General features: G+C 36.6%; 1 protein-coding gene across 23 annotated transcripts in view; it reads right to left on the bottom strand.

The window, feature by feature from the left end:
* LOC126188844 (uncharacterized) overlaps positions 1-13502 on the bottom strand; it is a 2133693-nt gene that overhangs the window by 2067675 nt on the left and 52516 nt on the right. For all 23 annotated transcript variants that reach the window (XM_049930478.1, XM_049930484.1, XM_049930467.1 and 20 more), the window contains one exon: positions 12256-12360. In XM_049930478.1, coding sequence (XP_049786435.1) covers positions 12256-12360 — 105 coding nt within the window. The remainder of the gene's footprint in view (positions 1-12255; positions 12361-13502) is intronic.

The following is a 13502-nucleotide window of genomic DNA, read 5'->3' as shown; positions in this document are numbered from 1 at the left end:
ACTTCTGATGTCATTTTATTTATGTGGGTGTACAAAACATAATCTCCAAGTCGGAAAAGTTAGTATGGCCTGATAAAGATGATGATAGTGATGATGATGATGATAGTAATAATAATAATAATAATAATAATAATAATAATAACCCCCGTGGAGGCCCGGGAAAAGAATAGGCCTCCGGTATGTTCTGCCAGTCGTAAAAGGCGACGAAAAGAACAAACCACTAATAGGGCTAACCCCCCTTTTAGTGTGATTACTTGGTTCAGGACAGAACTAAAGAAGCCTCGGACAAGCGCCGTCATGGTCGGGGACGACGCTTGAACCCTATGCCCGCCCACAATGGTAACGACACTGCTAGCCAACTGGAAAATGATTTAAATCCAAATAGAGGTGTTTTGCAGGATATGCTTCCTGCAACCACCCTAGAAGGAAAACAAAGACAGAGGATGAGATGGTCAGATGAAGTCAATCGACACCTCATGTTCTGTTATTACCAAGCAACAAACCTAGGAACCAACACAACTGGATACAGATCACAAGTATACACAACATTTATTACCAGATACCCGGAATTAAAATTTTTAACAGAACAACGACTAGCTGATCAGATCCGTGTAATAATCAAAAATAACAGGATACCCCAGTCAGAATTAGAAAACATCAAACAACAAGTACAACAAATACTGGAACAAAATAATGTGCAATCAGAAGAAGAAGAAAACACAGTAATGGACTCAAACATCCCAGAGCAAACAAACAAAGACCAACACGCATCAATTAAACAATCAGAGGAAAACGAAATCTTAAGACAGCCACCAGAACAAGCACAAATAGAACACAAAGAGACACATGTGTTAGATATAGAAGAGAAATTTCAGCTGACATATATAGAATACAAAGACACAAATACAGACATTAGACCATTCCTGCATAGACCGCCAAATAACCCACAAGTCGAAACAACAATAAAAACTATCAACACAATCATACACAACAAAATAAATGAAAACACAACTATGGAAGAGTTACAACTACTGGTTTATATAGGAGCACTCACTACACTAAATATACACACTAGGCAGAGATCAGAACAAACCAACACACAGAAGAAACGCACAAAACCAGCATGGCAACACAGGCTACAGATCAGAATAGAAAAACTGAGAAAAGATATCGGACAGCTAACACAATTTATAAGAAATGAAATATCAGACAAAAAACGAAAAAGGTTAGGTAAAATCTCACAACAAGAAGCAATAGAGCAATTAGATGAAAAAAAGCAGAAATTGCAAGCATTGGCCAAACGACTTAGAAGATACAAAAAAAGTGAAAATAGAAGGAAACAAAACCAAACATTCAGCACAAACCAAAAGAGATTTTACCAAACAATGGATAACACACACATTAAAATAGACAATCCACCAAACATAACAGACATGGAACACTTCTGGAGCAGCATATGGTCAAACCCGGTACAACATAACAGGCATGCACGGTGGATACAAGCAGAAACAGACACATACAAGATGATTCCACAAATGCCTGAAGTGATAATTTTGCAACATGAAGCCACCCGAGCAATTAATTCTACACACAATTGGAAAGCCCCTGGAAATGATAAAATAGCAAATTACTGGCTAAAGAAGTTCACCTCAACACATTCACATCTAACTAAATTATTTAACAGTTACATTGCAGACCCATACACATTCCCTGATACACTTGCACATGGAATAACCTATCTGAAACCTAAAGATCAAGCAGACACAGCAAACCCAGCAAAATATCGCCCCATAACATGCCTACCAACAATATACAAAATATTAACTTCAGTCATCACACAGAAATTAATGACACATACAACACAGAACAAAATTATAAATGAAGAACAAAAAGGCTGCTGCAAAGGAGCACGAGGATGCAAAGAGCAACTGATAATAGATACAGAGGTGACATACCAAGCGAAAACTAAACAAAGGTCCCTACACTATGCATACATTGATTACCAAAAAGCCTTTGATAGTGTACCCCACTCATGGTTACTACAGATTTTGGAAATATACAAAGTAGATCCTAAATTGATACAGTTTCTAAACACAGTAATGAAAAACTGGAAAACCACACTTAATATCCAAACAAATTCTGATAACATCACATCACAGCCAATACAGATTAAGCGTGGAATATGCCAAGGAGACTCATTAAGTCCTTTCTGGTTCTGTCTTGCTCTGAACCCACTATCCAACATGCTAAATAATACAAATTATGGATACAATATTACTGGAACATACCCACACAAAATCACACATTTGCTATACATGGATGATCTAAAACTACTGGCAGCAACAAATCAACAACTCAACCAATTACTAAAGATAACAGAAGTATTCAGCAATGATATAAATATGGCTTTTGGAACAGACAAATGTAAGAAAAATAGCATAGTCAAGGGCAAACACACTAAACAAGAAGATTACATATTGGATAACCACAGCGACTGCATAGAAGCGATGGAAAAAACAGATGCCTATAAATACCTAGGATACAGACAAAAAATAGGAATAGATAATACAAATATTAAAGAAGAACTAAAAGAAAAATATACACAAAGACTAACAAAAATACTTAAAACAGAATTGACAGCAAGAAACAAGACAAAAGCTATAAATACTTATGCTATACCAGTATTGACCTACTCATTTGGAGTAGTGAAATGGAGTGACACAGACCTAGAAGCACTCAATACACTTACACGATCACAATGCCACAAATATAGAATACATCACATACATTCAGCAACAGAAAGATTCACATTAAGCAGAAAGGAAGGTGGAAGGGGATTTATAGATATAAAAAACCTACATTATGGACAGGTAGACAATTTAAGAAAATTCTTTCTAGAACGAGCAGAAACTAGCAAAATACACAAAGCAATCACTCATATAAATACATCAGCTACACCATTGCAATTTCATAACCACTTCTACAACCCTTTAGATCACATAACGTCAACAGATACAAAGAAAGTAAATTGGAAAAAGAAAACACTACACGGCAAGCACCCGTATCATCTAACACAGCCACACATAGATCAAGATGCATCCAACACATGGCTAAGAAACGGCAATATATACAGTGAGACGGAAGGATTCATGATCGCAATACAGGATCAAACAATAAACACCAGATATTACAGCAAGCATATTATTAAAGATCCCAATACCATAACAGATAAATGCAGACTTTGCAAACAACAAATAGAAACAGTAGATCACATCACAAGCGGATGTACAATACTAGCAAATACAGAATACCCCAGAAGACATGACAATGTAGCAAAAATAATACATCAACAACTTGCCATAAAACATAAACTAATAAAACAACACGTTCCCACATACAAGTACACACCACAAAATATACTGGAGAATGATGAATACAAATTATACTGGAACAGAACGATTATAACAGATAAAACAACACCACATAACAAACCTGACATCATACTCACCAATAAAAAGAAGAAATTAACACAACTAATTGAAATATCCATACCCAACACAACAAATATACAGAAGAAAACAGGAGAAAAAATTGAAAAATACATCCAACTGGCTGAGGAAGTCAAGGACATGTGGCATCAGGATAAAGTCGACATTATCCCAATTATACTATCAACTACAGGAGTCATACCTCACAATATTCACCAGTACATCAATGCAATACAGCTACATCCAAACATATATATACAACTACAAAAATCTGTAATAATTGATACATGTTCAATTACCCGAAAGTTCCTAAATGCAATATAACATATACCATACAGTTACAAGGAAGTCACGCTTGACCGAGGTCCGCGTCACGTTCCATTTTTAACCAGACTTAAGTCTGAGAAAAAAAAGTCAATAATAATAATAACAATCAGCATGACCCATGGTTTTTCAGCTGTGATAGACTTTGGAGGATTGTCTTACAGGAGATGTTGTAGTGTAAATATATTCTGCCAGTGTCTACACTATACTAAATGGTGCAACAATTAGAATACATAATATTAAATGCTACTAGTTTCTCTACAGACATAAAAGCTAGATCTGTGACACATGCTTAGAAGGTACCGTTTGAGCTTCAGCTGTGAGAATTCAATGCTTTAGAATTTGTGACACAACCAACAACTTCCAAAATTTATGTGAAATTCCAAAATGACAGTCAGTGAACTGAGTTGGCATGAATCTCCAATAGCAGTAACTCAATCATCACCAGCACAAATAGCAGCAGGACCCCTACTAGCTATCCAAATGACAGCAGCAACAGAGGAACCTACTACAGACCCACATTAACAGCAGCAACAGAACCAACCACAGCAGCAGTAGTTAGAACATCAACAACAAACCAATCAAAATCATTGGCATACACAGCAACAGCACACAGCAGCAGCAGCAGTAACACCTAAAGCAGCAGTCATCGCACCAGAAGCACACAAACACCTGTGTGAAGCATGGATTTTTGCTGGGGCCAAATAATGAGAAATACCACATGACTGGTAACAGTTAAATGTTTGCAAGCAGATGACTCTACAACAAGGTATGAGAACTTTAAATGGAGTAAGAGAGGGAGAGAGTGTATCAACAGTGTAAAGACATGAGACAGTCAGATCGTTCAAATCATCTACTGATTGTGTGTTTGAACATTCATTGTCTTAAAAATAACCACGTTAAACTTGAGATAGCAGCTAACAGTGACAATATTGACTGTTAATGTGTTATGGAACACTGGTGTAGGGACAGTAAATTAAACAGCATACATTTAAGCCAATATAAACTTGCAATTCAGTACTGCAGGCAAAATGTCAAAGGTGGTGCTGTATGTATTTATCAAGATTCCAAACTTAAATTCAAGTTATGGTCTGAGACTAAATTATTAACCACTGAAATTTTTTTTGAAGCAATGGCTGTCCAGTTGTATAATACAAAGAAGAAAATACTTGTTGAAGCAATTTGCAAATCATCATCTAGAAATACTGAAGTCTTTCTTAAGAAACTGGAAATATTGCTTAACATTTTCTCTCATGAGAACTCTATCATAATTCATTGTGGGGACTTTAATATTAACCTCTTGGTCCAAAGTTCAGTAAAAAACAAGTTTCTAGGCATATTAAAAAGCTTCTATATATTTCCCCACATATCAGCTCCTACTAGAATGACACTTTCCAGTGAAACTTTTCCAATGCGGTCACAAATGAAGTGAGAGTAATAAATCCAAATATCGGATTATCAGATCATAACTCACTAACCCATAATCTCACTGTAATTCCTAAGAAGGAAAATATAGTAGAAAATAAGTACAAAAGATTTTTCTATACTGAAAATTGTAACCAGTTCAAAAGTATCTTAAAAATGACGTTTGGTCAGAAGTCTTGGCATAAACAAACACAAATAATGCTTACAATACATTTACCTCCACTTTAATGGCACACTTTGAAATATGTTTCCCAAAAAAGCTTGTGAGTTACAGGTCACCTGGATCCAAAATGCCATATTCCTGCATTAAACCAGGAATTAAAAAGTCAAGTGAAACCATGAAAATACTAAGTTTAAAGCTAAAAACATGTCATGATCTGTAGTTTGTTGAGTATGTGAGGACAAGAAGACTTACAGCAAAGTAATAGCAAAAGAAAAATTGTACTTCAATGATAGATTAATAAGACAGGCTAGTAACACATCCAATATGATGTAGGAAATCATAAAAAAAGAAACTGGGAGACAAACTAAAGAACAGAAAATTAATCTTAAAAATAACAAAAATATCCCTATAGAAAAACAGTCATAGCAGACTATGTGAACAATTATTTTGTCAATATTCCCCATACTTTAAGTAGCAACTCTAAGCAATAGCCAACAGTGACAGCTCCAATGGAAAATATCAGCATGATGGCAACCCAAGTAGACGAACAAGAAGTACTAAAAGTTACTAAAAGCTGAAATCCAAAATGTTATCTGGGGTGGATGAAGTATTGGTATCAATAATTAAGAAAACTACATCATATATCGTTAAAATATATCCTGCACGTAGCAAAATTGTCTTTTAGTAATTAGATATTTCCTGATAAGCTTAAAACCTCTAAAGTTATACTACTATACAAAAATGGTGACAAACACAAAATAGAAAATTACTGACCTGTATCAATCCTCCTGGCTTTTTCTAAAATACTTGAGGCATTAATGAAAATCAGGAATACAAAATGTGTAGAAAAACATAAACTAGTAAAGAATAGCCAATGTGGTTTTCAAGTAGGGTACACTACAGAGACAACCTTCTTGGACTACACAACAGAAACAGCAAGAGATTTGGAGTTAAATATACTTGATATTGAAATTAATTTGGATTTGTCCAAACCTTCCATACTGTGAACCATGAAATACTACTAGGGAAACTTGAAGCAATTGGCATTAGGTCACTGTCAAAAACTGGTTTGAATTCCACATGCAAAACAGTTCACAAGTTAATGAGCTGAGGTCATCTGACAATTTTCATAATTTTAAACTCATATCAGAATCAAAACAAACTGGAATAGGTGTTCCACAGGACTTCATCCTGGTTCCTTTGTTATTTCTGATTTATAACAATGATATACAGGTTCCAGGCAGCTCGGCCAAGATTGCGTTATTTGCTGATGACAGATGTGTCATAATCAGTGATATACAAGAATCATTGTGTACCACAGCAGATAAAGTGCTCTCACACTTACAGTCATGGTTTCATTCAAATAAGATGACTTTAATATACAAAATACTTAACATGTTATACAGTATGGAAGTAAGTGTCAAGAGGAAAATATGTGCATGATGCTAGAAAACAAATAAAAGTTTCTGGGAACGTGAATTGACCAACATTTAAACTGGAATGAGCCTGTTGTAAAACCAAATGATGTATGGTCTAGTGGCATGACTTCAGTACGCTCATTGCGAAGCATGTATTCGAGCAGTAGTGGTGGGCCATCATCTTCCAGCAGTGTCAATGGTGGTCAGATTAGTAGCTGTATGGACTATGCATTAAATGGAAGGCGTTTGAGAACAACACAGAGACAAGAAACAAAAGTCAGTGATAAAAAATTAGTTTCTCAGTCTGCATCTTTAAAATCTTCACCAGTGAAACAAAACCCTGTACAGATATCTATGGATGATCTCAAATCATCAGTCAATATATATTTCGGTGCAGCAAATTGAATTGCTTCTGGAGAGAAGTTCACAATTAGAGCTAAGAGGACTACTCCAATGGGTAAGACACAGTATCTTATTGAGTGGGAAGGTCCTTCTGCGTAATAGTTAAAGTGAAATGAATAAATATCTCAAAGTATTACTGTACAAATAATATATGTTTGGAATACCAGATAACTGAGCATTTATCGGTGTATTAATGTTTTGTGTTATGTGAAGTTGTTTGGCTTTGTGGGACTGTGTTTCTATATCGTGAAAATGAATGCTCACGTGTATTCTATTTCCACCACTCTCACGTTTTTGAGGGGATTACATAAATGTGTAATGTAGTCCCCTAAGATCGCCGATGTTTACAGTGACCATGTTAAAATTATATTATAGTTACCTACTATTTCTTAATATGTTGAATATGTTGTAATACCTTTTGTTTCGGCTATATGCTTCATAAGACATTCAGTTACGTTTTTAACACTGATTTATTATGTGACATCGTGTCATATTATACTGTTTACCTGACTGAATCATCATGTTACATTTTAATGTCGTATCTCATAAAGACTAGATTTTGGGTAATAAGTCAGTGATTTAGTTTACTGAAGAAACTGGGTCATCTAACAGTAATGTGACAGGCAATTCTTACTCAGAAACTAAGTTCAGCATGTTTTGCTTTATGAATAATACTCAAGTTATGCAAACTAAGGCATACGTTTTTGGGACAACATCAAGTGAAGACTAAAAGAAACTTTTATTATACAAAAAAGAGCTATTTATATCATGACTCACAGTGAACCATAAACATACTGTAGACCCCTGTTTAAACAACTAAAGATATTAACAACACCATACGCACCTGGAAATGATCAGTAAAAATCACTGTAATCTTCAAACCAACTCTAGCTACCATTATCACAATAAAAGGCACTGTAAGGACTTCCACATTCCCCATGTAGCAAAAAGCAGAAGTCAGAAGCATGTGGGCCACTTAGAAACAAACATTTTAAATGAACTTCCACCCCAAATTAAAGAGCAGGAAAACAAAAGTAAATTCAAGCATGAAGCAAAAAAAAAAAAAAAGCCTGAATTAAAAAAAAAAATTACCTGATGGATAAATGCTTCTACCGTGTTGATGAACATCTGTCTGAGACAATAAATTGAAACCTTTACTTGCTTTCAATAATTTAAACAAATTTAAATTTATTTTCAAATTATAAAATACTTATAAAAATTCTGTTAAATGTCCCTAGCACATTCTGTGTATAAGGTGCAGTTAATACCCTACATATTGCGGTGGCCCGGTGTACTGTTAAGCTCTCTCTATACAGCTTAAGCATTTTCGTGGACTTACTTTTTGAAGATTGTTGGTTCTGCTTTCTTGAAGCCAATGTCTTCTGCTAGCACTGAATGCGTCTCCAAAGATTTCACTGCTAGGAAGGGGAAATTTTCACTCTCTCAATCTCTCTCTTCTTATTTAAAAAATACACTACTCTTGGAATATCATTCAATGCACCAGATCATATTTATTTCCACTTTCTACAAAAAAAAACTAAACTTTATTATGTAAGCCCACACATTACCAGGCACCCAGAATCAGTTAATTACACATTTTTGAACACAATTAATATATAAGGTTTTATCGTGGCTGACTATCCACGTCCAGTCCACGTACTCTCAACATCAGTTCAACGTCTAATAAACAGTCACTATTTCAAGTCTCTCCATTTGTTTTTTAACGATACAATGCTACATTACTCTTTGCAGCTGGCCACGGAGCTTCCGGGCCGTATTTGCTTATCCTTGACATGTCGCGCTGAACACTTGCCAGTGCCGATGAATTATCTCCCTTCCAGTTTTGCCTGCACAAACAATAAATGGGTGCAGTATCCCATGCTCATCCTTACACCCTGCTTTAAAATAATGTGTGTTCAAAATGGCTGGAACAAAAGTGTCTCCATACTTTCGTAAAATTCTGGGGGCACTACAATATGTTTGTCATTACTATGTGTTTTTTGTGTACTACGTGTTTGTTTTCTAATTATGTACTATGGGCACGTAATTTGCTTTGCTTATTTATTATGTTATGGATTGTTATCATATGTTACATGCAACCATTCTAATGACAAATCCTATATCACATGTGTGATGATGGATAAAATAAATAAACAAATAAATAAATAATTCCCGTGAAACCAGTCATGTTGTCTACAAGCTAAGCTGCAAACACTGTGCTACATTCTATGTAGGCATGACAACTAACAAGCTCTCAGTCCACAAGAATAGCCATGACAAAATGTGGTCAAGAAACAAGTGGACCACCCTGTTGCTGAACACTCTGCCAAATATGATATCCTTCATTTCAATTACTGCTTCACTGCCTGTGCCCTATGGATGCTCCCCACCAACACCACCTTTTCTAAACTGCACAGGTGAGAAATTTCCCTGCAATACATCCTACCTTCATTAGTCACTGTCCTCACCCACCCAGCCCCTTCCCTGTTCCCATCCGAGCACTACACAGCCGTCTTTCCAACACCACACCCAGTCTTTTTATTTCTCTCCTTATCCACTACTCCCCCCCCCCCCCCACCTCTCCTGTGCCCTCTGTCTAACCTGCAGCACTTCACTGTCTGCCACCCCCACCACACCATACTACCCCTCCCCCTCCCCATCCCAGCCTCCTCCTTACCCCCACCCCGTCACCACTCCATCATGCACTGGTGCTGCTGCTTGCAGTGTGGTTTCAGTTACCTGAGATTGCAATTGTGTGCGAGAGTTTCGTTTGCTTGAGTGTGTGTGTGTGTGGGTGTGTGTGTGCATGTGCATGCATCTATTGTTGACGAAGGCCTTAATGGCTGAAAGCTTTAATTGTGAGAGTCTCTTTGTTGTGCCTATCTGCAACTCAGTATCTCCGCTATATGGTGAGTAGTAACTCTCATTCTCATAATACTGTTAATAAATAAATAAGTAAATAAATGTGCATCTGCAAGGCCTCCCACAAGTGTCTACATAACAGTTTACATGCAGAGTATATATTTCTATTTTTCCCAAATTAAAGTTATCAAACTACTGACAACAAACACATAAGTCTGAGATGGTAGATTGTATAGAATAGTCTTACATTTATAGAGGTCATCTTACATTTAGAGATGAAGCTTTGGCTATTGAAGTCGTGCAGATTTACTTTGAAAAATTCAGGAAGGCAAGGCTCGGCAAATGATATTTGCATCGAAAAAGGCTTAAGTTTTCCCAATATGTTGAACTGTTTGATACAGTATCAACATTGCTTGAATGATTATGTGACATTGACTCACATGACACTAGTGCAAGAGATATGCAAGAACCTATGAACTGGGAACTGCAACAGCCTATTGCTTGGATTAAAATGTGACAATTTTGTGAAACACAGAAAGAAATAGCATTAAATTCTACCATTGTACAAACTTGTATCGTATTTGAACAGGTTTGCAATAAACATTGTTATCAACATTGCTTGAATGATTATGTGACATTGACTCACATGACACTAGTGCAAGAGATATGCAAGAACCTATGAACTGGCCACTGCAACAGCCTATTGCTTGGATTAAAATGTGACGATTTTGTGAAACACAGAGAGAAATAGCATTAAATTCTACCATTGTACAAACTTGTATTGTATTTGAACAGGTTTGCAATAAACATTGTCAAACACATTTGGACTAGGTATACAAACATTAATCCTGATTTTTTAAGTAAAGGTAACATTCAAAAACATAAATGTTGTTCTTCAAAAAACATTGATTCAGAAACCAGATCAATATTTTATTTGGTTATGGGAGACTTTAATGATTTACTAAGTGGGTTGCAAATTAGAAATTTGGTCACTGTTCATGTATTAGAATACAGGGTAAAAGTGTTACCAGCTTTTAATCATCTTTAGAAGATGATTGTGACATTTAGTTGAAACAAGAAGAAAAATTGATCCAAAATGAAATATCTAACAAAGGAATTAAATTATACTAAACTAACTGTAATTCTTATCACTAGAATAAATTACAGCGGCAAGACCTGTCATGGGGATAGTAACAACAGACATCACTATGGATCGTGGGACAAGCAGAAGTCTGAGAATGGGACAGAATTGTAACTGCAATCTTTCTTTCACATATTAGTTGGTGTTGTTACATATGACCTGCACTGTAGAAGATATTGCAGTCTTTTTTCACAGTTGCTGAAGGTGAGGGTTGGAAGAGGAACAGTGACACCAGCTCAGCTGTGAGCTTTGAAGATTGCGGTGAGAGGAATGATGAGTGAGTGGCAAATTTCCTCACGTTGCCAACAGTGAGAATCTATGCAACCTACTTTGGCTTTTTATGAACATCTACCACATTTAAACAGCAGTTTGCCTGAATCTACTTGTAATCTGAATCAAACTGACTTTAAAATTGGACAAATGCTCAACAACAGTATCCATTTCTGCAGAGGATGGTAAAAGTGTAGATAGGGGCAAGAGGTGTACTTAAATGTGTCTCGCTACAATGTTGTTGACACTCACCATGACATATGACTGGAATTAAAGGGAGAGTGTCAGCTGGTTCTACACAGCCAATGAGAGGGTAGCAGGCTGTTGATATTTTTGGATGGAAGAGACATACTACAGACTACAGGGTTAGTAAGAAAAAAAAGTAGAAAACAAAATGGCCTGAAAATTAATGTAAACCAATCTTTCTGTTTATTTTATTTCTTGTAGTATTTTCAAAATATAGACAATACATGGCACAAGTTTAGAATAGATATATGTTAACTTTTTGGCAGATACTTTACATCAGTAAAACAGTTGTAATTCTGATTAGTCAGAATAAGACAAAAATAAATTTTTTCAATTAGCATCTTAAGAAAAGGGGGGGGGGGGGGGGGGGGTCACCTCATACCCAAGATCATCTTATACTTCAGTAAATATGGTAAATATTGTGAGGCAAAGAACAATCCTCTTATACTCACTGCTAATAGATAACGTAACTGCCTAAAAAGGTTTAATAACTCATTCTTCAGAACATTCACTCACCTCTCTTTTCCGCCTTGCATTTATTGCAGTGCAATCTAGTGCTGTAACTTCACGTTCAGGCTGCCATGGTCTATCCCACACCAATACGTCACACAGATGCTTGTTCTGAAATAACACCACACAATAAGATGAAAATCTGTGGATTTAGTTTTAACACATGTATACACAAAGAATTAAGTTGTATGAAAAGGAGAAGTCTCCTGAGAAAATTTTACAACTACAAGGAGACAGAATGCGTGGCAAATGATTACTTTCAGGAAGTGAAACCGAAAGTAGTGCTGATGGACACAATTAAAATTTTCAAAATAGTTTTGACAATTTGTGGTATTATGCAACCCAAAACACAACAACAAATCTTCAAAAGATGCCTTTTGTGCAAAGGTAGTATTATTGTTAACACTGTTAAAAAGCTCTATTCAAATATATATTGAAGCGTGGACTTGGTTGTCACTGCTTACATTCATAAGCATGCATCAATCCGGCTTTATTGCTGTACCCAAGCACTATGCTCAAGGGTGAGACTTGGTGACAGGAAATGATGGGAATCGTTTTTGTCAGTGACACACATTTATTTTTCCATACTTTACAAGATAGTACAAACAATGTTTATCATTAATGTCCATACATACAGATCCATTGTACTGGCAGTATGGTTCAATGACCGATCTTGGTGGGGTATACACTCTGGTGATGAGCTGTGGTGAGACCATGTGGACCACGCAAGACAAATGCTGCATCTCCGAAAGTCCAGTTTTTGATGTGACCCATGGATCGTCATGACTTTCACAGGTGGGAGAAAAAGCTCTACAAAATGAATGGATGTACATCGTGAAATGAGAAAATGTGCAAGATTACACATACACGGTTGTGGGGGATTTTGTTAACTTGGCTTGGTTTATGGCAAGAAAGGTCAGAGATAACAAGAAAGGTTGGAGACATGAGTTGCATCACCTTTACCAGCTCGCACTGCCTGCCTGCTTTGTCCCACATGGGCCTGTGCATGATGCACCATTGCCAAAATTTGGTGTAGCAGGAAAGCTGCATGTGTGGGCCATGTGAATGCCTGGCATCATTTAGTAGTGTCAGCTGTGCTGCAGCTCTGCTCTTCATGCGTTTCTCTCAGGGAGCAGCGTTCCATAGCGGCAAAAAAAATTCCGATCGGTCCATGGCCTGCATTTGTTTAAGTTCGCATGTTGCATGGTGACAGTGTGGGTGCAGCTGCGCTGGGCTGGTCAGCAGTGGAGGGC

This window comes from Schistocerca cancellata, chromosome 5 (genome assembly GCF_023864275.1).
Source record: "Schistocerca cancellata isolate TAMUIC-IGC-003103 chromosome 5, iqSchCanc2.1, whole genome shotgun sequence".
Lineage (NCBI taxonomy): Eukaryota > Metazoa > Arthropoda > Insecta > Orthoptera > Acrididae > Schistocerca > Schistocerca cancellata.
The sequence above is the reverse complement of the archived record's forward strand: the minus strand, read 5'-3'. Positions and strand labels throughout refer to the sequence as shown.